At 45.1% G+C, this 24,069-nt stretch overlaps 1 protein-coding gene and 1 long non-coding RNA gene across 2 annotated transcripts; one reads left to right on the forward strand and one right to left on the reverse strand.

Moving 5' to 3' along the window:
* Positions 1 to 5,414: 5,414 nt before the first annotated feature.
* Positions 5,415 to 9,559, reverse strand: LOC125709445 (uncharacterized). Its single transcript, XR_007382697.1, has 2 exons — positions 6,809 to 9,559; positions 5,415 to 6,569 (listed from the first exon to the last, which is right to left on the reverse strand). It is a non-coding gene; the product is annotated as an uncharacterized LOC125709445 (long non-coding RNA).
* A 108-nt stretch (positions 9,560 to 9,667) lies between these two features.
* On the forward strand, positions 9,668 to 19,337 carry LOC125709431 (cyclic AMP-responsive element-binding protein 1-like). The gene is made up of 8 exons (XM_048977876.1): positions 9,668 to 9,825; positions 13,327 to 13,439; positions 13,770 to 13,916; positions 14,277 to 14,377; positions 14,633 to 14,772; positions 14,913 to 15,095; positions 15,831 to 15,984; positions 16,638 to 19,337. Exons 2-8 carry the CDS (start codon positions 13,335 to 13,337, stop codon positions 16,780 to 16,782), a joined length of 975 nt encoding a protein of 324 aa, XP_048833833.1. The 5' UTR covers positions 9,668 to 9,825; positions 13,327 to 13,334; the 3' UTR covers positions 16,783 to 19,337.
* Positions 19,338 to 24,069: the final 4,732 nt, after the last annotated feature.

Below are 24,069 nucleotides of genomic sequence, written 5' to 3' on the forward strand. Positions count from 1 at the left end.
TTGCACGCAAGATACAATTGCCTGCGTATATATGTTTTATATACCAATTTTTTGTAACTGTCGTATTTTATTTATTCTATTAAGTTCTTTTATACTCAATTCCCTTTGCATAGCAGAGATGAGCGTAAAAGAGTATCGCCCGTTATATACACTACTGTCTCTCCTTGTTTCATTGCTATCTGTTTTACAACGACAAAGTGTCTCATCTCTTTCTTAACCCTCTAGGTCAGTGTTTCTCACACGGATCCTCGGGGACCCCCCAGCAGTCCATGTTTGGGGGGGTCCCCAGGAGGGAACAAAAATTTTGACTGCTTGGGGTGGGGGGGGTACCCAAGACTGGATTTGGAAATGTTGCTCTAGGTCCCTCACTCTCTTCCTCTTAACCCTACTGTCAAAATAAAGTTATCTGCTTTTTCTGTGGTGTTATTCTTACTTTGTTTAATTGACTTTAAAATTGAATTGTAAAGTTGCCAAACCTTTGTTAAGCACTTCGAGGTGGTCATACTGGAGGTGGAACTCAGCTGGATAAGACGTAAAACCACGTTCGCCGAGGGTTTTTAACTGTCATGTTTCCTGCTGCCATAGGACTATATTTGTTGAATAATATCCATCAGAGTAAGAACAGTGGTCATGGTTACAAGGTTTTTGAACAATTTCAGCCTTGAAAGTCAGATTGCCTCTCCCTTGAGGACAGTGGAGACAAGGAAGCAATTAGACAGTGACCAGCAATCTTGTTCTGGGAGTCAGGAGATGTATGGAGGCTTAATTGTCTCTTAATTGCCTTGTTGGAGCACCTGGAGTTTCATTGACGGGCTCAGAGCTGCAGCACAATGCCAAGGACACAGCATGCTGAAGAAGGGCTAATTAACAGCAGTAGCGGCCGTGGGTGGTAATCCAAGAAGAACAGGAGCTTCTGCTTTAAGGTTTATGGGAGCTTGTTGTTCCCATTGTAACAGTGATTGCTGTATTCTTTTGTTGCTTCTGAACAGAAGACAACCTAACGCATCATGATTTCACGGGGACCTGTAACGAGGCTTTACTTACAGATGCTACTCCTAGAGAGGATCCTGTGAATCAAGACAGACCATCCATGCCTCAGTCCTTGAACAAAATGGATGGAATGAATGCGAAAGAAAAAAAAAAACCTCATTTAATTTTATATACAAAGCTGCCTTTCAGTGTCACTACTGCCATGCATTTAGCCAGAAAATTAATCCATATTTCACAACGCCATGACGCTCTAAGGCTACGTTCACACTGCCATGCTAAAGTGACTCAGATCGGATTTTTTGCCTTAATGTGACACAGATCTGATCTTTTCAGGGCTGTGTGGACACGCAAATCTGGTCTTTTTAAATCAGATTTGTGTCACTTTCATATGTGATACTAAATCGGATACGTATCCGATTCGTGGCCATGCGACCTGAATGTGAACTCGGATTGAAATTCATGTGGCTTTTTGCTTATGCACATGCGCTGACATCATCAGCCTGCGCCGGCAGGCTCGTACCCACACATCTCTTGGTGCAGCAGTTCCAGCAATCACTGCGGAAACAGAAAAAGCTAGCCGCCTGACTTTTATTCTCTTTTTCGACCTGCTCATGTACAGCAGATTCACTGTTTGTTGTCCTCCAGAGCAAAGTGCGATACGTACGTTTTTTGTTCTTGGTGACGCAGATGACCCGTGTAAAAACGTATCGTTGTGCGCATGCGTGACGTTTCGGAGGACTGTTGCGTTCACATTGCAGTCAGATACAGGTCACTTGTAGTTATGAATGTGAACCGTCAAGATAGACAAATCCGATCTGAGCAAAAAAATCTGAATTGAACAACGTGGCTGGCAGTGTGAACGTAGCCTAAGAGGATGGGTGTTGTGGGCAGGTCTTGGCATGGATCTTCAGGAAGAACTGGCCTCGGCTTTTCAGGAGGTTCAGCCCCAAGATGCCCTTCTGCTGATACACTGAGTGGGGCGTGAGGGTAGCACCCAAACCCCGTTTAGCCCGCTGGTGGATTCTGCGGCATTGGGATGGCGGAGTGTGTTGGGCGCAGCACATTAGTGCGCCTGTCCTCCTTGGGGCAGGTTACTCCATTTCAGTAGGAAGTTGACATGCCACCTGTTGTTCTTAGTGTCTTTTAACTGCCTGCGTCCTTAAGACATAATTGCATTTGATAACTGCGAAGTTTCTCAAATGTGTGTAGTAAGCTAGGGTGTTGTATACCCCAACTAGACAAGAGATTGCATCTCATCGCATTCTCATCAAATCTCTGAACTTTCCTTCAGAAGCAGCCCCATCAAATCCATTTTTGTGCTTGCAACCCTTGATAGGGGTGGATGTAGTAGCTGTTGATTGTTCAGGATTAGGGAATTGAAGTAATCATTTGAGTCCCCTCAGCCATCAGATGATGGTACTCCCCAAGGACTAACCTAAATGACAACAGACACCTCTGTCATTCATAATATTCCTGTCTGTGACCTTCTCTGCTGGAAGCTCACAAGGCCCAGTGATTGGTCGCTTTGCTGGGTGAGAGGCAGTGATTAACACATCCAGTGCCCTGCTGACACAACATAAGAAGCGCAGAGCTGGTTCTTTGTTGGCAGAGGAGTGTAAAATCTGCTAATTACCATGACCTCCGCTGATCCAGGGTGAATCCACAGATGACATCTGAATGGAGATTAACAGATGAACACAGCTTCACTGCGGCATCCCAGACTTAACCCACAGCCTGCTGCTGTAAGAAGGAAACTTGTGCAAGATGAACAGCTCCTGTCTGTGTGAATTAAAGCCAGGCGTGTCTTGATCATCTAATGAATCTCCTCTCCTCACCCACTCAGGGGCGAGCTGGCAACAAAAAGCAGCCCGGGAGTTTCCTGCCGACTAGGGAGGGGGTCCCCTTTCGTATCCCACTGACTGGGATTACTGGTTGGTCACCAATAATAACCAATAATTTCCTGCAATCGACCTGGAAACACATTGGGTGAATCTCAATATGCGTACTTGACCGTACTTGTGTTCTCGCGTACCTCTTTTACGTCATCTTCAATTGCCGAAGACCAGTTCCAATACTAAGAACACAAGTACAGAGGGCAGTAAAAATGCCCGGATGACATTCCTACCCCACTACAAATATCAAGGATTCATTGCTTGCATCCTTGCCGAACGAGACCAATCCCATAATTAATTGCACCCCAAGTTTATTTTGGAAGTCAAGTTAGCAAGTTCTTCTCAAGACCACAAGTTCGGTCTTTACATTCTTGGTATTGAGATTCACCCACTGAGATTGACCAACAGGTTTGGCACCCCGGGTATATAGGCTATATAATGCCAGAGTTGGAAAAAAAAGACCAGCCCACCAGAAAATTCCCGCACATTCCGATGTCCAGTTCGCACTTGTATAAGTTTTGGTACCTTCCTCCATAGAATCAGAATGTAATTATTGACTCTCCATTTTAGTCAAGACTACTGTCATGGAAAACCAGTGACATTGTATGCTGGTGTGAAAGCTCATGGGAGTTTTACTTACACAAAAATGTTCTGAGGACAGACGGAACAATGATTGGATTACAAAGGTGATGAATCAGATTGCAGAGAAGGTAGGCTCAAGCAACTAGAGAAGGCAGGACCAACCAATCAGATGTCTCGGTCCCACCTCCTCTAGGTGCTTAGACCCACCTCCCCTACAATCTGATTGGTTTTTTCTTCTGCCCTAAGAACATTTTGTGTAAAACTCCCACAAGCTGTGTGCAATAGAAAAAAACAATAACAGGTGGAGTAGTGGAAAAATTAAATAGTCCAAGCACAAGCGGATCTTTCTTCAAGATCCTTCCATTGCCTATTGCCAAGGAACCCAGTTGGATCCCTTTGTTGATGTAACAACCTGCCAAAACACGCCTGGCAGCGACTGAACAACTGACCCACCTGTCCACAAAGGTACCAATGTGATGTACTTGCAGGATGTTCTCCATGTAAAAAGATGCCCCCAAAACCAAACCTACTTTGAAACCGAGCAGATGAGACTTATTGTACCTGAAGAGGAATCTAACTGGGAGCTGAAAAAAGGAGCTGGCTGTCCTTTTATGCTTGATGCCTGAGTCATTCTGAATCCAGGTTCTGATGCGGCTTTTCGTGTTTAATATTCTGCCCAGAGGTAGTTCAGGTACAGAAAGTAAAAATCCAGACAAATTTCAACCAAACAGTTGAATACTCTGTGATTATGACTTTTAAAATCAACTGGTTGGTTCAAACAAAATCTTGGTTTAGATTTTTCTATTCTGAACCTGAAATTTCCACCTCTGATTCTCTCGTATCCTTCCTCATGTTCCTTGTGTCTTTGCAGGTCAGGACACATGCCGTGCAGTTTGACACATGGCCTCACTAAAGGGACCTGCCACATATTCTGTTTCAGTGACAGCGTCACACTGTTCATACCCACCACGATGTGTTTGGTTGCCTCGTCGCAACTTTATGGAATAACATTCAAATCCAAGCTTATGTCATTTTACTCCACCACTGTTATTGTTTGAGGAAGTGACATTTGGCGAAAGAAGACAAACCTCAGGACTTAATAGGGAAGCATAGACAAACTGGTTTTTACGTACAAAAAAAATCATTCTTGGCTCCCGGGTTCCTTGGCTATGTGCAACAGATAGGAGGCACTATTGTCCCAGCAGCTGGTGTCCAGACACATGGAAATGTGAAACAAATTCTAGAACTCTCCAGCTAATCTTCTGCAGATCAAACACCCATAGCATTTTGCATGTGCAACATTTTTTAAACTGAAATTAAAAAGGAACAAGGAGTATGCTGTGATTCAAAAGGTTCGCGTGATTTTTCAGTGAAGTGCTCCTTTCGGTGCTTAATCCATAATTAAGAGTTTCCTTCTGAAGAAAATGGTGATTTTTCAGTAGAGTGGCCCTTTCATTGTTTAATCCATAGTCGACTAGATTGTGAATTGTAAATAGTCCTTCTGGCCTTGAAGGATTATCAGAAATGTGATTATACATAATGTTCATTGCAATATGGAAAAAGCTCAACTAATTATTTCATTTCCATGACATATTTTTCTTTTCACTATATTTCATACTAAATACAATCTTCCAGGAAACTCCTGCGATCGGCCTTGAAGGTCAATTATCTTCTGTGCTTATTGTTGACTATGAGGTATTCCTTTACGTTCCGCACGGAGCAGAAATGGGATTTTAAATATCCAATTACTGTGAATATGTCAGGCTGACCAACGCTCATTAAAGCCTAATTGTTGTGGCAAATTCTACATCTGCTCTTCACCAAGGTTTCATTACAGTCATATCAACATGCTGCCCACACCTTAGTGTCTCTGCATTAATCCTGTCACTTCTGCTCCTATTTACAAGTTCTAACATGAACGTACAAAACAGACCATTATTAACAGCAGAATCTTTATGTTTACATTTATTTATCAGACAGATGCTTCTGTCCAAAGCAACATACAAGTGGGACCTCTCGTCACTGGCCTTAAACTAGTGTTTTCGTACATCCTACTGGGCATCCGTACAGATTCAAAGCTCACTGCAGTCTCAGCTGCCGAGTTTGACAGAGAGCAGCACTCCACTATAAAGCGCAAACGTACAGATGTAGCAGAGCCGTCTGCCCTAAAATGCCCCATCCCAGAAATATTTTCTGCCATTCCTGGGTTAGACAGTATCGTCCATAAATTTCATTGCTAAACATACTTTTGATAAACACATTTATGTTTGTTTTCAACATGAATATTACAGTAGATGTTCAATAAAGAATATTAACAAATGCCTTCAAAATCACACATAAGTCAATACTTTGAGGTACCTTTAGTTGCCAATTTTTATATTTTATAGAAGCTACTCAGGTTCAGATCCCATCTGAAGAATCCCTGGTGGATTTTTATTCATTCTGAGGTTTGGTTCAGACTAAGCATGACTCCTTTTTCTTTTGATTCCATTCTATTTCTGCATGTCTGAGGCTATGTGTATTTTGCGTGTTACCCCATGGTAACAGTGTCACAGAAATGAAACTGCAGAAAACTGTAAAAATTGCAGAGTAGTGTTAGGGTCATATTACTTATAGTGCAACTTCGCTTACTGGTAAGCCTGTATCCTGTCCAGCTGATTTTACTCGTTCTATTTTTACCGTGTGCGTGGGATTTGATTAAGGCGCGTGTGTCTTTTGGTGTCGTCGCATGACCCAGACAAACAATTCAGGCTAGAAAAGGAGAGGGACTCGTGCCAAGTCAAACAGTGAGCAGGTCATCAAGCGAGTAAATATGCCAGGGCGGAGGATGTGTGGCAGCGAGCAGACCTGCCTTCTGCTTACCCCACGAAGCGGTTCGTGGCAACATGGCACACAGCGCTTTGCAATGGCAACCTGTGTACCCGCGCCAGCTATGTGGTAACCAGAACTGTGAAGCACCTCTCCCCCAGTCCCCTACTACAACTTAAACGCTGTATTCTTGCAGCATCTCTGAGTTCGAAAACGACAGGTCCACCATGCAGTCTAGCTAGCTCAAGCTCTTGCGGTATGTTCTTAGAGCTGCTGAGAAGAAGAATTCCATGAAATCTATAACAAGGAAAAACATCTATAAACAGAGATAGTAAGGGAGGGTCATCATAAATCAATGAGCAAATAAAAGTTATACGATAAATAGTAAAACAGTGAAAACACTGCTTGTTTAAAAAATGAAAGTAGTGCTACTGTAAAAAGAGTATTTATTTGACTTATGGGGAACAGTAGTAGCTTGCTGCTGATGCTCCGATCCTCATTATGTCGCGATAAGGCACCAAGCGTCAGAAAGGTACCTTGTCATTTCTCTGGGCTTGTTGAGAGCTGGAGCTCATGGAAATCCCTCCTGTGTGCTTCGGTACTGCGGGATAAGGGCAGCCAGGTGAGGAGCTGCAGCGGGGAGGGAGGAATGCTGGCTGGCTTTGGGCGTGTGAGAGCTAGAGGACGTGGGGTGCAGGTCACTCTCTGAGACTGTGCCCTCCTCTGCAAGGTCAGCAACACACACACACGCACACACACAGACACCACGCACACACACACCACGCACACACACAGACACCACGCAAACACACACACCACACACACACACAGACACCACGCACACACACACCACGCAAACACACACACCACGCACACACACACACCACGCACACACACAGACACCACGCAAACACACACACCACGCACACACACACCACACACACACACAGACACCACGCAAACACACACACCACGCGCACACACACCACGCACACACACACCACGCACACACACAGACACCATGCAAACACACACACCACACACACACACAGACACCACGCAAACACACACACCACGCACACACACAGACACCACGCAAACACACACACGCACACACACAGACACCACGCAAACACACAGACACCACGCACACACACAGACCATGCAAACATAGAGACACACACCACACACACACCATGAAAATAGACACACACCATGCAAACACACAGACACACACCACACACACACACCCACACAGAAAGAGAGAATTCACATATTCATATCTTTATGGGGACTCTCCATTGATTTCTATGGGCATAACCCTAATCCCAACTATTACAACCCTAACCCCCACCCAATCTGGTCCCCACAATGCAATAACTACAAAAACACTCACACAAAGCCAGACTGCTTTAAGAAAACATGCACTTGCACGCTGAAAAGCCATGTCTGGGCTCATGAGTCAGCTAATAATGGAAATAAACTCAACACCGCGAGTAACCAGCGTAAGGATGATAATCTAAGATGAGGTCTAACACAAGCCTTGAGTAACGTGGTGAGATTAAGCCTTTCAAGGGTGTGTGTGCACACATTCCCCAGTATAGTTAATCTTGGATATTGGTCTCAGTTGTTTGCAGTTACACAACCTTAGCTCCCCATAAACTTTACAGGGACAGTTGGTGAGACTCTGGGGTTCATGTCACAATAAAAGGCAGTTTTATGGCCTGTGACTGTAAAACATGGCAAAATAAATAAAATATATGAGTGGCATCTAGAGATATATATATATATATACACACACACACACAACGATAGCTTCCCAAATCCTACAAATACACCGCATGACTGATTCTTCTTCAATCACCATATACACTTAATAGCAATGAGATGCTGCCCCCTTCTGGACAGAATGCAAATAACATTGCAGGCACATAGGGGATTTTGTCTACATCGGGTACGGTAAACAGGGTAAAACATCAGCAAGTGGTATTTCTCACATTTCTTGGCAGTAAATCCTTCACTCTGTCCCCAGTAGTGTTAAAGGGTTGATTTTTTTCCCCACTGAGTTTCCTACATATTAATAGCTACTACTTTTTGATGGAACACCAGTGACAGACAGTTGCGGTTACAGCAGCACCAGTGTACCCCAGTAAGGATTACAGAAGTGCCTAGAACTATACCGAGGAGATGCAATACCCTTCTTCAGTGCGAACTTCTCCTGTGTGTAGCTCCGGGATGTTTGACTGGGCTGAGCTCTGGAGACAGGAACAGCCAACGAAATAACTTTACATTGTTTTTACGCTCATCTAACTACAGAGCGACCACTAATACCCATAAAACGGGGTCATTAAAGCCAACATGTCAATACTTAAATACTACCACTCAGTAGACCCTGCCTGCATAGGTAAGTGCACCGTGACCTAACCACCGAGTCCCGTTTTCAGTGAGCTGATCTTCGCAAATCTATCTCTTGATCTGTAATGACATTACAACTGACTGGCTTAGGGCTGCGAGTCACTCGCAACTGAAACCAACGCAAAGACGGGTGCGATGCAGTCTGGTCTAAAACACAGATCCTCACCTTCATTTTGATCGTTAGCTGAATGTGTTAATATGTGTATTAATAGCTAAAGGTGACAATATGCACATTAGTATATTTAGTACCTTTTAGCAATGTTATACATAACCAGAACTAATTCAACTGCAACAAGTTTTAGCTCATCAGTGTTATTTATTGATGTAATTTTTGTCTTGTGAGCTCTATAGGCTGAAGGAAGCAAGCCAAAGAATCCTTGTACGTTGTGTAAATATTTTTTATATTTCACTATATAAATACTTTGTCACTCGCACTCATTTGTCATCCGCAAAAAAATCTCAGTCAACCCAATGCATCGCGTAAAGTGAAAGCGTAAGATGCATTCTGCAGCCTCTCCAATGTTCATTAGCAAAGATAAAGCTGTACCCGGTCGTATACAGACGAAGCAGAACTGCCATTCCATTATCACCATACCAATCAAATCCTCGTACAGCTTCCAACAGAATACCTACTACCTACCTCACACTTAAAAACGCTACTAAATTGACGTAGATAAATACAAATATTTAATACATCATGCATTTCATATTTAACATGTATTTTGATGGTTCCTATAAGGGTTGAATTCGTGTAAGTGTACGACACCCATCACCATCGTCATCGTCTTTATGTGCCTCCTTCTTCTTCTTCCAACATACAGACGAATAAATGGAAATGACCATTCGAGAGATAATGCTGCCTCCTACTGTCGTGGAGAACACCACCAGCAGTTCAGTACCGTCAATTTCCGCCGCTTTTCGTTACAGTTCGTCCTTCTCCGTCAGGATTTCGTAACTCTCCGTTCCCGCCTCGGCGATTCCCGGCTGAGCCGCCTGAGCTGATGTTCCCTTCCCTAGCTCTCCGCGTTGTTGTTCTCGGTGACGCGACGGAGGTGTTGCCTGACGCGGCCTCTTACGTGTCGGCCTGAATAAAAGTGGAGCTCCGAGGGCCCGAGAGTGACGGAGGGAGACTGTATCGGTAAGAGAGGAGAGGCGGTCGGGGGGGTAATAGGCGATGGGTTTGTCCCGAAAAAGGCGCAATGCTGCTATCGGTTTGGACGAAACAAAGAGATCATGGCGGCGTTGGGCTGCGTACGGCCGGGTTCGCGGGAGTGGGAAGGGCGCCCGGGGGTCCGGAGGAGCCAGGCAGCGTGGGTAGGGAAAGCGAGGGAAGGAAAGAAAATGGAAGGGCGGACGAGCGGCCGGCGCCCGGGCAGCGGGAAAGGGAACGGAATGGAAGGGCAGACGGGCAGCGAGCGGGCTCGCAGCCTCGGAGAGCGCTCCCGTGGGCAGGTCTCCAGGGGTGAGCGTTTCTCCCGCAGCTTGGTCACATACCGTGACTTACTCTGTCCGACGCGGCTGCATGGCTGCTTGGTCCGCTCTCAAGCGCGCCCATTCCGGCGTGGCTCGTCCGCGGTGCTCCGCACGGCCCATTCCTCTGTTCTCTTCACCGTTATTGGCAGCGGTAAACGGCGGTTTCTGGGATATCTGTAGGTGTCCCACACGTTTTAACAAATGGGCACATGGTTTATGGCGTGAGGTGAAAGCAGCACGAAGCACTGAGTATAGTTAAAAATTTAAAGTACTTCGGCTGGACTGATTTAGGTACGTTCTCTTCTTCTGAAGTTCCTGGAGATAGATGTATAATCACCACTTTATGTATTTTAAATTCCAGGTAACGGTGACTTTAATGCAGGACATATAACCGATGTATTGGTATATTTAGTACTATTATTCATAAGGAATCTTGCACATTTGAGGACGAAGCATTGTTTCTCAAACAGAAATAGACTGGTGGTGTCGCTGTATTGCGACAATCTGCAGGACGCAGAACCTGCCCCCTCCACCACGAATCTGCCTGGCACAGCCTCCTGGATGCCACTCTCTGCCATTATTTTCCATGGAAGCAAACTTGATGTCCCTGATCTGTGGGCCTGTGCTACTGCAGTGCACCTCTGGCCATCAGTGTGTTCCCTACAAGTGCAGATACTGAAATAAAAGTGTCTTCTGGGCTGCCACCTTGGCCTGGAGATCAGGTGTAATGACACAGAGCAGCTTGAGGTCTGGCTTTGCAAGTGAGCAACGCAGAGGGCAGGATGAGGCCTGTGGGGATTGACTCAGGTTCAGCATTGCTGTAGAGGATTGGTGCCAAATCGGCACACCTCCCTTCCAAAGTTGGAAGCAGCTGGTCTCCATGGCAATAGATGGAGTTTTTTTTTATTATTATTAAACTCAACAGCATAAAGTAAAGATGTGTTTAAAGCCTGTTTTCTGAGTCCGTGCAATGTTATGTGTGAGTGAATCCCTGTTCATTCCCGCAAATCAGTCCAGTGTGTGTGTGTGTCCGTGCGCGCACCTATGCAGGTTTGCAGTTCTGCTGTGGAAATGGGTCACTTCTTACAAAACCAGAACAGCGTGTTCATATTCACACGCACAGTCAACATGTTTGTATGCGTTCAGTGTACATACAGCACGGGAGTGGATGCCCTGTACCTTTGTTGGAGTCACCTTCACCCTGGAAAAACTGCAGTCAGATCTTTTCCTTTTAAGTACTTCCTGGTCCCTAATGTAAATTTGGCTCAAGCACAGATAATAGCCATACATTCTGTAGTTGACAACTCACTAAGCAAGAACTTTTTTCTGAAATGAAGAGAATAGGGTTAGAGGATCACTAACATGCATAAATGGCAACTTGCCCCTTGTTTGAAGCAGTGACAGTGAGGGCAAGTCGTCTTTAAATCCACTGACATGCCACCTACTGTAGAACTTGAATACAGTCTGTAATTCTTCCCGTTTAATATCGTGAAGCCTCAATAAATGTCACCAAGCTGTGATTTATGTAGACATGTGACATCACGCTGTACAAACTTTCTGGTGCATACTGTTAGTAATCTTCCAAGGGCAAGCAACAGCTGGTCCATGCAGAGTCTGTTCATGAAAAGTAATTTGATGTCCAACCATGTCACAGCGCATTGCAGGCAAATTTCAGCTCTGAAGTTTGTCTTTCTCCTTAGGTGGTTCCAAGAAACACAAGCCAAAAATGAGTTTTCCTACAAATTGTTGTCGTCAACGTTAAAGGAGGGTCTGATTCCAGTAATTGAGGGGTCATTTTCAGGTGATTATTGGTCCCGTGATTGTACTGGCACACCAGCCCCTGCTAAAGTAAGCAATGACGGGAAGTGCTTTGAGATATTTCTGAATCTTCTGGCTATGATTAGATAAGTGAGCTGGCTCAGCTCTGTTACATTATGAGCACTGTTGGGTCCCCATCACAGGACTGAACATGTTTATAACAGGCCAGACCTCTGCGACATGAGCCTTCTGGTGACAGATGGTGCTCAGGTGGTGGACCTGGCCCTGGTGAACATCTAGCGTCTAGAAGTGGCTCTGTGAAGAAGAATCTTTGAGGTGTGCCATAGACCGTGGAATCCTCTCACAGCTGTGGAACATTTATCGATGACAGAAAGGCTTATTATTGGCTCCTCAATCTTAATGGACTTACATTTGTGTGTTTTTTTTTTTTTTTATAATAAAATTTAAAATAGGATTCAATATGGTTGTCCTGATCCACTGTTCTGTTTCCCCCGGCATATTCAGTATTTGTATATGTTGATTCTAAGTCCCGATCCAGTCTTTTAATTTATATTTAAATATATGCACTGTTACGTCCTGGTCTGAAATCAGGCACAAGAAAAAGTGGAGTGAGGCCACTGCTTTGTGCTTGTGATTTTATTAGCAGAGGGAACAGGTTCAGGAGCCGCTCACAGTGAACACATACAGTAGGCTCTGGTAAATTCTGAGTAAATTGGTAAATTCTGAGTAAGCCTCCTGATTTCCCAGTATTCTTCCTTACGATATTGCAGCAAGTTCTAATTAGATTCGTTGTATTAAACGACGTCCTTCTGCGACCTCTGTTCGAAACGATGGCGTTGCAGGTAGCTGTTGGGTTACTTAGAGTTTCCAGTTTCACGAATTTTCACACGGCTTGCGTCGTCTCGATAGTTTGTAGTTTCGAGCCGCGTTCCTCAAGCTTAACGCAGCACGTGATGGAGCCTTACAATCTGCGCGGCTGACGTAAATTGGACGGGTGGGGGAGATTACAAAGATTGGGCTTTGGTAGCCGATACCCATCGACTGAATGATACCTGGATCGGTCCTGATTCCGATCTTTGATATTGGGTCGGGACGTCACTGCTATTCATGTATGTTCGTGTTTTATTTTTGTTTGCTTTTCCCGATTTCATACATTTTTTTTCTCTTGCCCGTGATTCAAAGGCTCATTATTTCAGCCCAGTGCAAAATAACTGAAGTGCAGTTAATAAGTTTAGTATCTGCTTGTTGGTGTTTGAATGCTGCCGCCATGAAGGACTGGTACCGTTTTTTTGACGTAGTTGGGCCCCTCGTTGCTGCGTTTGCTTCTTCGGCACCAGTTTGCTCTGTGCTGAGCATCTTCCACAGCTTCTCCCCTCTATATCCTCAGCTAACTAAATGACCATGGAATCGGCCACAGACACTCAGCAGGGTGGCGAAGCTCCACTGTCTGAGACAGAGAACCAGCAGATAGCCCAGGCCCAGATCGCCACACTGGCACAGGTAAGCCCTGGCAGGCAGACACCACCCTCGCTGTCCTACTGGCTGTACTGGATCTAATGAAAGGGGGGGGGGGGGCTTGCAGCAGGACAGCCATGGAAATTGTCTGAAGTCCAAAAGCAGGGCAGCACGGGTCGCCACCACAGATGAGCAGTTTGAAACCTTTAACTTCTTATGTCCTCCAGTTCATAATAAATAAGTGAGCAAATGTTGAGCGGGTCTTGTAATGCACTTGGGAAATGGGCCCAGAGCTGCTGTTTCTGGCCAGGAGACGGCTGGATTCGCCCCTGCTGGCCTTCAGCTGTGCATGTGACTGTCCCTCTGTCTGGACAGGTGTCCATGGCAGCTGGTCATGGAACGGCCAGTGGCCCCACGGTCACCCTGGTGCAGCTGCCAAATGGGCAGACGGTCCAGGTGCACGGGGTCATTCAGGCTGCCCAGCCGTCCGTCATCCAGTCGCCCCAGGTCCAGGCTGTGCAGGTGAGTGCGTCCTGACTAGTCCCGCTGTATGGAATTGTGTTGTATAATTCTTTGCGCTTTATTTTCTATTTTATACTTAAATATAAAATTTGGACCTGGCACCCATTCCTGTAAAGTTTGCCCAGCCTGGGGTACAGAATGTGTGTGAAAATACAGGACTAAATGATTTTAGAGAAATATTTCAAGCGGACTGAGACAAACAGTACTGCCCGTGCTCACTGTGATGCTGTACTACATGCATGCTTATGATGGATGGGTGTGGCTCTGATGTGTGTTTCTTTGTACGCTGCAGTCGTCCTGTGTTCATGACGGTGATGTCCTTGCAAATTCAGCAGCGGTGGTATCTTGCCTGACTTTCAGATCTCCACCATTGCGGAGAGCGAGGACTCCCAAGAGTCGGTGGATAGCGTGACAGACTCACAGAAGCGCAGGGAGATCCTGTCCAGACGCCCCTCTTATAGGTACGACCCCAGCGCTCTCAAGGTCATCTCTGAGTGTACGACAAGCTGCTATCTAGGGCGGTAACATCTTGTTTGAGCTTGGTTTCTCCTTGGATGGGCGGTTGCGTGGAAAAACCATGTTGGCAGTTGCATTGATGGACCAGTAGGGGGCAGCGTTGAGCTTGGTGTCCTCTGTATGAGATATCTGCAATTGGAAATTCCTGGCACTGCTCTGTTGCCATGGTAACCAGTTCTGGTGCACTTGCCCTCCCACAGAAAGATCCTCAACGACCTGTCATCCGACGCACCGGGGGTCCCGCGGATAGAGGAGGAGAAGTTGGAGGAAGACTCGGCACCTGCCATCACCACGGTCACCGTGCCGACGCCCATCTACCAGACCAGCAGCGGCCAGTACAGTACGTGCCCTGCTCCCCCCCCGTTCGCATGCTTAGGGCAGCGTGGACCTGCTGTGTCTAACTGCGGTGGTTTCAGTGCTGTACTTACTCTCCAGACCATCTTCCCGCTGCTGGCTCACATGGTGTCTATTTTGTCGCAGTCGCCATCACGCAGGGCGGGGCCATCCAGCTGGCTAACAATGGCACAGACGGCGTGCAGGGCCTGCAGACTCTCACCATGACCAATGCGGCCGCCGCCCAGCCGGGAACCACCATCCTGCAGTACGCACAGACCACAGATGGCCAGCAGATCCTGGTGCCCAGCAACCAGGTGGTGGTTCAGGGTGAGTGTGGGTGGAAAGGGTCCTCTTTAATCTACAGATTAAACTGCAGAACCGGGGGCCTTGTTCTTAGATGCTGGTTTTGCACCTTTGTTAATTTATATTAATGTGGCCGCATTCATATACAGCAGTTCCCCATAGCCACAGATAACGATCCAAGACATACCACTGGTGGCCGAAACTGCAGATAATGGTCATACATAAGTTCAAAGGTCAATTGATAAATTGCGCCCAGTAAGATATTACCAACATTAAATACAGTAATAATAAAGTACGTTGTACAGTACTTCACTCTCTCTCGAATGAAAGGGACTGATAATTTAGCTTAATCCTCAAAGGACGATGGAGCAATGAAAAAATGTTGTGTCGAGGGACAACAGAGCTTCTTATACGTTTTTGTAACATGCACTGCGATTACGCAGCAGCAAATGCGAGCAGTGAAGACAGGAGAGGCAGCCTTGCATGAGAGTTTTGCAGGGAAGCGTGGGAATGGTGACAAAGGGTCGTGATAAACTCATCCTGGTGCATCTCACCGTGTTACAGCCTTTCCTCATTTGGCTTGAGACTCGCAAATCGTTTATTTGTGGAAATTACTCAGTTTTATTTTCAGAGCGCGGTAAACCGCGGATGACAGAAACCGCCGATACGGGGTCCCTCTGCATCCATGTGTTAAACTGAAATGGATTGGATGAGCTTGTCTTTCGCCTCTAAATGTACCTCCTGCATCTGCAATGGCAGCTGCCTCCGGGGACGTCCAGGCGTATCAGATCCGCACGGCCCCCACCAACACCATCGCTCCCGGGGTGGTCATGGCCACGTCACCTGCCATCCCCGCCCAGGGTGGCGCTGAAGAGGCAACTCGCAAGAGGGAAGTGCGTCTCATGAAGAACAGGTAAGGCAGTGACACGCCTCGGCCACTCTGTGATGTAAATACTGAAACATCCCCTGCGCTCCATTAAGACCTACAGACCGATGCTTGTTTACAGTTGGCCAGTCAGATTTTCCCCTCCGCGATTCTCTGCTGGTACGTCTTCATGTTCCTTTACGCCTTTCTCCATCTATGACTCTTTCACACATTTACACATATATTTACACTAAGCATTTTAATAACCATCTCAGTGCTTCCTGTTTGAAAATAAGCCTTGGCTATTTGTCTGACATCCAAAGAAGATCAATTTCCTGCGGTATATTTCTAAAAATGTCTAATAAAGGGCCTTTTCCCTTTCTACCATGCCACCATCTGTATTATTCAATCATGGGAGTATAAAAGTGGAAAATAATCCCGGCTCTCTGACATCCCCAGGATTTGCCACTGTACAGTGAGAGTTTAAGGAATGATGCGTACTGGTGCTTTGCAGATGAAGTGTAAAAAGTTTAGAGGACCTGGTGTAGATTGACCGACATACTGATCCCAGTGTCCTGGGGAAGGTTCGGCAGTGCGTACACCCCATCGCTCACCCATAGGAATGTTTTGCCTGTGAGGCCAGTCTGACCTGCCCTGTTGGAAAAGGCCGACGTTAACGCTCCTTTCCGACCGTGTCGCAGGGAGGCTGCCCGGGAGTGCCGCAGGAAGAAGAAGGAGTATGTCAAATGCTTGGAGAATCGCGTGGCGGTGTTGGAGAACCAGAACAAGACCCTCATCGAGGAGCTGAAAGCGCTTAAAGACCTGTACTGCCATAAGTCAGAGTAGTCCTCGTCCCACCGTTACAGAGACTTAGCCCCCCCTGGGCATGAACATTTGTTTATTTTCTATGTTTTTAAAGCTATGAGCCCCCGATGCAAGAGGCCAACCATAGGAGGTAACTGTAACTCTAAGCTACCTTGTCCCTTTCTGCTTTTGTGGATCACAACCTTAAAAGGGGCACCTTGAATCCCGAGTGAGCACCCGTAGTCGTCGCCGAGCGGGATAGTGGCTGGCAGATGTGCAGAGCTTTTCCCTGGGGAGAAGTCTGTACCCCTGTGCTCACCCATTTACAGTTGGCTGGTGTGTGTACTCAGGCAGACTGTCAGAGCTGGACACCGCAGTGGCATCCGGGGAAGGACAGCTGTACTTCTGTCTGCTGGCTGTGTGTCAGCCGGCCGTTCGGACGCTGTTGTTCGGAAGGTGTTCGGCAGATTGCTACAGATATTTGTACTAAAATTTCGGCCTGTTTCCCATTTTACCTTTTAAGTATTTTTTAAATAGCTGGTAACCATGGAGATCAAAAACAAAGTACGATGATGTCAGCAGTTGAGGTGTGTAGGTATCTGAATACTGGCATTTTGTCCCAATCAGGTTAACCCTAGTCGTAGGGCCCGGTAAAGACTGACAAGGACCATTAGGAAGAGCATGAGGAATCTGCTTATAGTCTATTTCTATGGCTGCTCCTCCTTCCGTGTGGCACGTTCATCGCAGAAGTTTTCAATCAAACTTTAGCATTACAAGCCAGAAGGGAACCTCACATGGGATCGATATCAGCTGTTAGACTCAGTGCCTCCCCCCCCCGGCTTTGTGAATCCATAGAGTCACAGCAGACACCCACAAGGCGGTGCCGAGGTGAGGTCTGTAAACTGGTTTCCTGTACCAGAACCAGCAATGTCTACAAACCATCGCTCATCTCAGATAATTGTCATAGAAAACGTGCCCTCATAGGAGAACAATATCGAGCCTTTTGATCTTCATGGTTTCTTCATTTAGTAATGTTAAAGTATAAATTGCTTTTGTTTTCTGGCCTGAAGCATTTCTGTGCATCCCCAATGTGCAGTGTGGGGGCTTTTGGGGAGGGGGGGGGGGGCAAGATACATTGTGTTCATTCATGAGTGCTGTATTTTATCATTAATTTTTATTGTGATATGATTACATAGGGCTGAGGTTCCCAGTTCATATTTTTCCACAGTAGTGTATTTTTGTATTTTTTTTTTATTTTTGTTTATATTGTATGTCTTTAGGTCATAACCGTACATATTTTAATTTACTTGATATAACTAAAATGTGTTCTGAGTTGGGCAGCATGGTGGGTAGCACTGTCACAGCACACTTCTGAGAATGCGGGTTCAGATTTATGTATGTTACATGATTAAAATGTCCATGCATCCAGCTACTCCTGATGAGGGTCACTGTGGCAGCATGCCTTGCAAATTTTGGGTCATTTTAATTGGTCATTTAGAGCAGAAATGAGAATTCAACATCTTTCTGACTTGTTTCCCAGCCCGGTCTTTGGGGGCCTCCAGACAGTCCACATGTTTGCTCCTTTCCAGCTCCCTGCCAGAGAGTCCAGACAGTCCCAGAGGAACAGACTGAGATACTGCTCTATCTGTGCTAATCTTGGGCTCCTACTTCATAGCCAGCATATCGGACGTAGTGTGTTTAGTTATGTACATGTTACTGTGTGTTGAGATATTCCACATATTGAATTGTAATATTGTGTTTTCATTTTGCTTAGCAAGTCATGCATTTACTAGTAATTTGGCCACTTTTATTTGCCATTTGATTCTGTTCGCATTTAAGATTCCCAGACAGAGAGCCGCTGCATGTAATAATAAGGGTGTGTTTTTTTGCACTGGGTAGGACCCTGATTACAGTTGATTCCTCTGTGTCTGCAGAATGTCAAAGTTCAGATCCATCTCACTTTTCTGGAGGGGGGTGTAATCAGCTTTTAAATAGTAGCTCCGATGTCCCACATTCGCCCTGTATGGTGGTATGAGGATGACCTGCCGGCCAAATGGGATGATGAGTGTAAAGTGGAAAGGTCACTATTTGTAATGTAGGCTATGAAGAGTTTATGCTGTATTATTTAGCCGTCTTTATTTTTATATGTAAATGATTGTTACGGTGTGCAGCTGTCCATGTGTCTGTCTTTGTGAGGGGAATGGGGCAGCTTGCAGTCAGAACAGGCTGTTTGGCATCGCCGTTCCAAATCGCAGAACGACGGCGAGGCTCAATATTCCTACTTTGCTCGGCCTGCTCCGACATGCATACCTCCTTACAAAATCTGAAACGTCGGAATTTTCTCAGCCCTCCTGTGACGGGACGGCTTTCTTACTCCGGTTTCAGAAAGAGGCATGTGATGTGTTTTCCTTCCGTCAGTTTGGCCTGTTTTAATGCACAGCTTCTATCTGTATCTGCCCAAAAATCCGTTTTATTGTTTTCCTCAAGATTGAACGGATGTTTCTGATGCATACTTGTTTTACAAAGAAATTTGTAATATTCTAAAAGATATTTTACTTCCCCTGTTGGAAAACTTTGAAAACACAACTGAAATGAGATATCCTGTTACGATTGTTTTCTTTTAACACTGATGTTTATTACACTCTACCAGTCTTCCCCTCCGGAATGTAGTGTGCACTATATCGTGAGGAAACCAGCATTGCAGTGTGTTAAACCCCCAAACCTGTAGGGAAAAGACCCCTTAACCTTCTCTGTAATGCTGTTTTTGTCTCAGTGTACCTCTTCCACACCTTGTATGCACTGGTATTCGGGAGTCTCACTCTCTGCTACATTCACAGACTATTTCTGCCTAAGCTCCATGCAGTAATTGGTGTACCTATGCACTTCTGAATACTTATGCATTTCGCAAAATCGCTGCAGTGCTTTTTACATTTTAATATCCAATATTCCAACCAAGTTGCCAGTTAGTGAGACGGATGGGTGGAAGCAAGGACACCCTAAGACAAATGTGATACATCCGTAATGGTGTAGTTAGCTGATAAGTGTGGGACAGTAAACCTCTAGGGGGACCTGGATTCCAGGCATCTGAGTGAGCATCTGAGACCCCTGAAGACCCACGGCGGCTCCCTTCTGCTCTAAATGTTGACAGAGACCCTGTATATATTATTGGTCCTGTGTAATGCAACAGCACTGTAATTAAGAGCCTATTTGATGCCAATCTTACCGACCTTTTATAAACATTTATGTAAAGCCACAGTAAAGTCGCTTTCAAAGTCACCCTTTTTTTTGCCTGTTACCACCATAAAAAAAAAAAAAAAAAAACATCCTGATATTAAATTTAACAACGATTTTGGGGGGAGGTGGGATTCATTGCAGGATCCACCGTCCCCCTGCTGCTGCCTCAACGCGGTTTCCTTGGAAACCAGAGAACCTATGAGTGGTGGAGAAGCCCTGTTTATCTAAACCACCATTCCACCAGAAATCGCCATCAGTAAAATCTTAAATCTGAGCTCTTAACATTTTGATATATTTTTATTGATTTGTTTTTTTTTTTTAAAAAAAAAGAGAACAGTTTCAGAGGTGGAAAGTTCAGGTTCAGAAACCAGTTGAGTATAAAGAGTCAGTCTCAGTACTCGGCTGGATGGTTGAAACAAAATTTTGGTCTTTGATTTGTACTGGCTGAACCTGAACTTTCCACCTCTGGAGTTTGTAATGTACTGACGAACTCCAAGCGTATTACTTAAAGGAGCACAAACAAACTTCCCAGTGACGCCTGATCCATAAATATTATGAGATCCAACTGAGACCATACACACAACATAATAGAAGTATATGATTGAAAAGGCTATTAGGGACTGGCCGGGCCAAGAAAACACCCAACCTCAAGCTGGTGGGGAAAGTCAAAAGACTGCAGCGGTCTGGTTTGTCCAGTTGGAGCTGCTGTCCAAGCATATCCATCTTAGACAGCTTGACATACTGTATAGATTGGTCATTCTGTACTTTGGATTAATTCAGACTCACTTTAAGCTTATTTCTCATAGTATGATTTCCACAGGTTTAACATAGGCTGACTGCATCTTTTTCCTGGACTCGTCCTCTTTTCTTGGGACTAAAAAATGCCTGAAACGTCCAGGATTTCGCCTTGTTTCATGTTGACATTTGCTTTTTACGGTCAGGATACTTTCTGTGTGCGTATTTGTGTTGCTTTGGCGCCTCTCTTTGCATCCTAAGCAATATATGGTCGCCCCAGTCAAACAAGACCTGCTGAAGGTGTAGCCGCTTTCGCGTCTCTGCTCACAGGCTGAGACCTGGGTATACGTGTCCTCCTGCTGTGCTAATTATGATCCATTGTCAGAATGACAAGATCTGCTGAGTGCAGCAACGGGGTCAGTGAAATGAACACTGTCAGCTCAAATGGTCACGAGCGCAATGCCGTTTGCCAAAAACTGCAAAATGGTACTAGCTTTGTGGATGTTGAAGGTATGACAATGAGCCACAAGAGGGCAGAATGTATCCAGGAAAACGATCACTGTTACGGATTATTGCTCACCGAAGCAACAAAACTTCTCAGCTGGTCGTCAAAATTCAGGTCTTTTTAGAACTTGAGCCCAACCAGCGGATGTAAATTTCCAAACCGCTTCTCAATAATTTGTAGTGTCCAGCCATATGCCTCAGGCCTCCTGTAGCATGGGAGGGAACCTTAAAATCTGCAACTTACATAAATAAGGTCCAAACACTAGGTATAAAAATTAACATCCAAACATTATATTCAAATATTTATCCACATTCAAAAAAAGGTCATCTTTAGGAAATAAGGGATGGCATTTCAGGTTAAAACTGCAGCGATCAGTCTACCAAAATAGATCATAGTGTGAGAAAGGTTTGTGAGGAGGTATACAACCCGACTACGGAATTGAACATCTTCGGAATCCATCTCCTTAACCTTTCTGACCAATGATTTCTCAAGAAACCACCAAACAAGCAGAGTTGAAGACCCAGGCAGATTTGACCTCTCAAATCGTAGATCAGATGACGTCAATGTCACTTTGAGAGCTAAATGATTAACTCTGAATCTGAAAAGTCCAGAAAAGGGATGTTTTCAGCCGGCTTGCAAAAAATCCTGTATGAAATGGCCCATGCATATTATTACATATTAACTTATACATACATATGTTCATGGCCTTGATGGAGCTCCTCCTGTCCTTATGGACTAAAGGATCTTCTAGCAGGCCTTCACTGGTCCTCAGTAGCACTGACGCTGCCCTGTCTTAAAGAGCCCCTAGCCCTTAAACACAGATGCTACAGTACTCTAGCCAAAGACCCTGCAGCTGGTCACAGGTTACAGCTTTTGCCGATCGGGCAGAGAGTCAGCAGGTTCCCATATGTGTGCAAACCAACGCAGTAATACTAGAGCACTCGCCTGTGCGTATCTGTGTCTGTCTGACTTTGTGTGCGGCCCGGCGACGCAGTGAGTTCTGCAGGTGAAAGAATGGTACGTTTGTCACACAGCGTGATATTCCGGAGACAATGTGGTCACTGCCTTCTACACAGAAGCTCCATTTTTGATTGGCCGAAATATGACACAATCAGCATTAGATTTCAGATTCTCTGTATGTTGCTTCTTCGCTACTGATTTAGACGTATTTTTTATGTTGGCTGCCTTTTGAATCTCTCTTAAACACACCGGAGCCCAGCTTTGAAGGACTGGCAACCGCCCTGTGACACAGGCCTCAAAAATAAGGCTGGAAACAGGCCAAGAGGAGTCTTAGGCAGTCAAAGACAATGTTTAAATGATCTTTATATTTGTGTGAAACTATGATATGTCTGTTAAAGTGTGTCACCGTAGCCATTTCAAAACCTTTCCTAAAGTCACGCAGTCACCCCGTCCAGCACATACATGTATTTTTTGACACACCTCATATGGCTAATCAATACCTCATTGAGTTGTTAGCTAATTAACTTAATTAAATGAACTGGTGGTGAAATTTAATTAATACATGGAATGGCTGAGGTGCCCCTTGATGAGAGGTTTGGGAACTGAAGCGCTGTTCATCTAGCCATCCAACATGATATCAGTAACTTTTTGGAGAACAAGAAAATTGGTTGTTTTTATTGTCTTCATCTCGACTTTGCATATGTTCTGATGTCAAATCGTTTTTATTTCTGAGCAAATACGTACTTATTACCCAGATAAATAACTGTAAACATTTCCTTTGACTGCCTAAGACTTTTGCACATTGCTGTATGCCTGTAATGTGCCATTTGTCTCACTTGTATGTCACGTCTGCTAAATGCGTAAGTGTAAATGTTATGCAGGACGGCAATAAAATCACCGGCCACAGAGCTGACTGGCATCCCGCGGTCGCCGCTGTTCAAATGACCATCCCTGTCAACCACACCAGGGCAGCAAAGGACGCAGTAGGTGACACAGCAGTGAGAGAGAGGCCTGGGACACCTAACGGCTCACGGCTTTGAAATCCTGGAAGCAGCACTGCCTCTCCATCCTTATACTGAGTAACAGGCTATTTAACAAACTGGCATAGCATAAATGAATTAGCAGTAATTAAACATTATTATGGTAAAATCATGGCTGAGACATGAACGCCGTGGTTTAATTTCAAACTGTGGCTAAAAGTGCATTTCACATCACTAACTGGATTAGGCACCAGGATGTGTTTTCATTTTAAATTCACATCACTAACTGGATTAGGCACCAGGATGTGTTTTCGCTTTAAATTCACATCACTAACTGGATTAGGCACCAGGATGTGTTTTCATTTTAAATTCACATCACTAACTGGATTAGGCACCAGGATGTGTTTTCATTTTAAATTCACATCACTAACTGGATTAGGCACCAGGATGTGTTTTCATTTTAAATTCACATCACTAACTGGATTAGGCAGCAGGATGTGTTTTCATTTTAAATTCACATCACTAACTGGATTAGGCAGCAGGATGTGTTTTCATTTTAAATTCACATCACTAACTGGATTAGGCACCAGGATGTGTTTTCATTTTAAATTCACATCACTAACTGGATTAGGCACCAGGATGTGTTTTCATTTTAAATTCACATCACTAACTGGATTAGGCATCAGGATGTATTTTCAGTTCAAATTCAAAATGTCCATGCAACAAAGAACATGGGGAGCACCTTACCTTCGGTGCTTCTCTGGCCTGGCTGCCCAAATCTCAGCCATGCTTGCGGAATCGGGAGCTAGTGAGCAGGCGACATTTTTATCATGTGCACTCTGCCTGCAAAGGAGGGGTCACCTTTCAAAGCCTGACACCGAAAGCAATGGCCACTAAAACCAAAATGATTCACGC

Source organism: Brienomyrus brachyistius, chromosome 16, assembly GCF_023856365.1.
Source record: "Brienomyrus brachyistius isolate T26 chromosome 16, BBRACH_0.4, whole genome shotgun sequence".
Classification (NCBI taxonomy): Eukaryota; Metazoa; Chordata; class Actinopteri; order Osteoglossiformes; family Mormyridae; genus Brienomyrus; species Brienomyrus brachyistius.

What these genes read in the sequence shown, in the direction of transcription:
- LOC125709431 (XM_048977876.1), top strand. Translation starts at nt 13,335, where the DNA reads ATGACCATGGAATCGGCCACAGACACTCAGCAGGGTGGCGAAGCTCCA. An exon ending in AGATCGCCACACTGGCACAG is followed by an intron (nt 13,440 to 13,769) that starts GTAAGCCCTGGC and finishes CTGTCTGGACAG; the next exon opens with GTGTCCATGGCAGCTGGTCA. An exon ending in TCCAGACGCCCCTCTTATAG is followed by an intron (nt 14,378 to 14,632) that starts GTACGACCCCAG and finishes GCCCTCCCACAG; the next exon opens with AAAGATCCTCAACGACCTGT.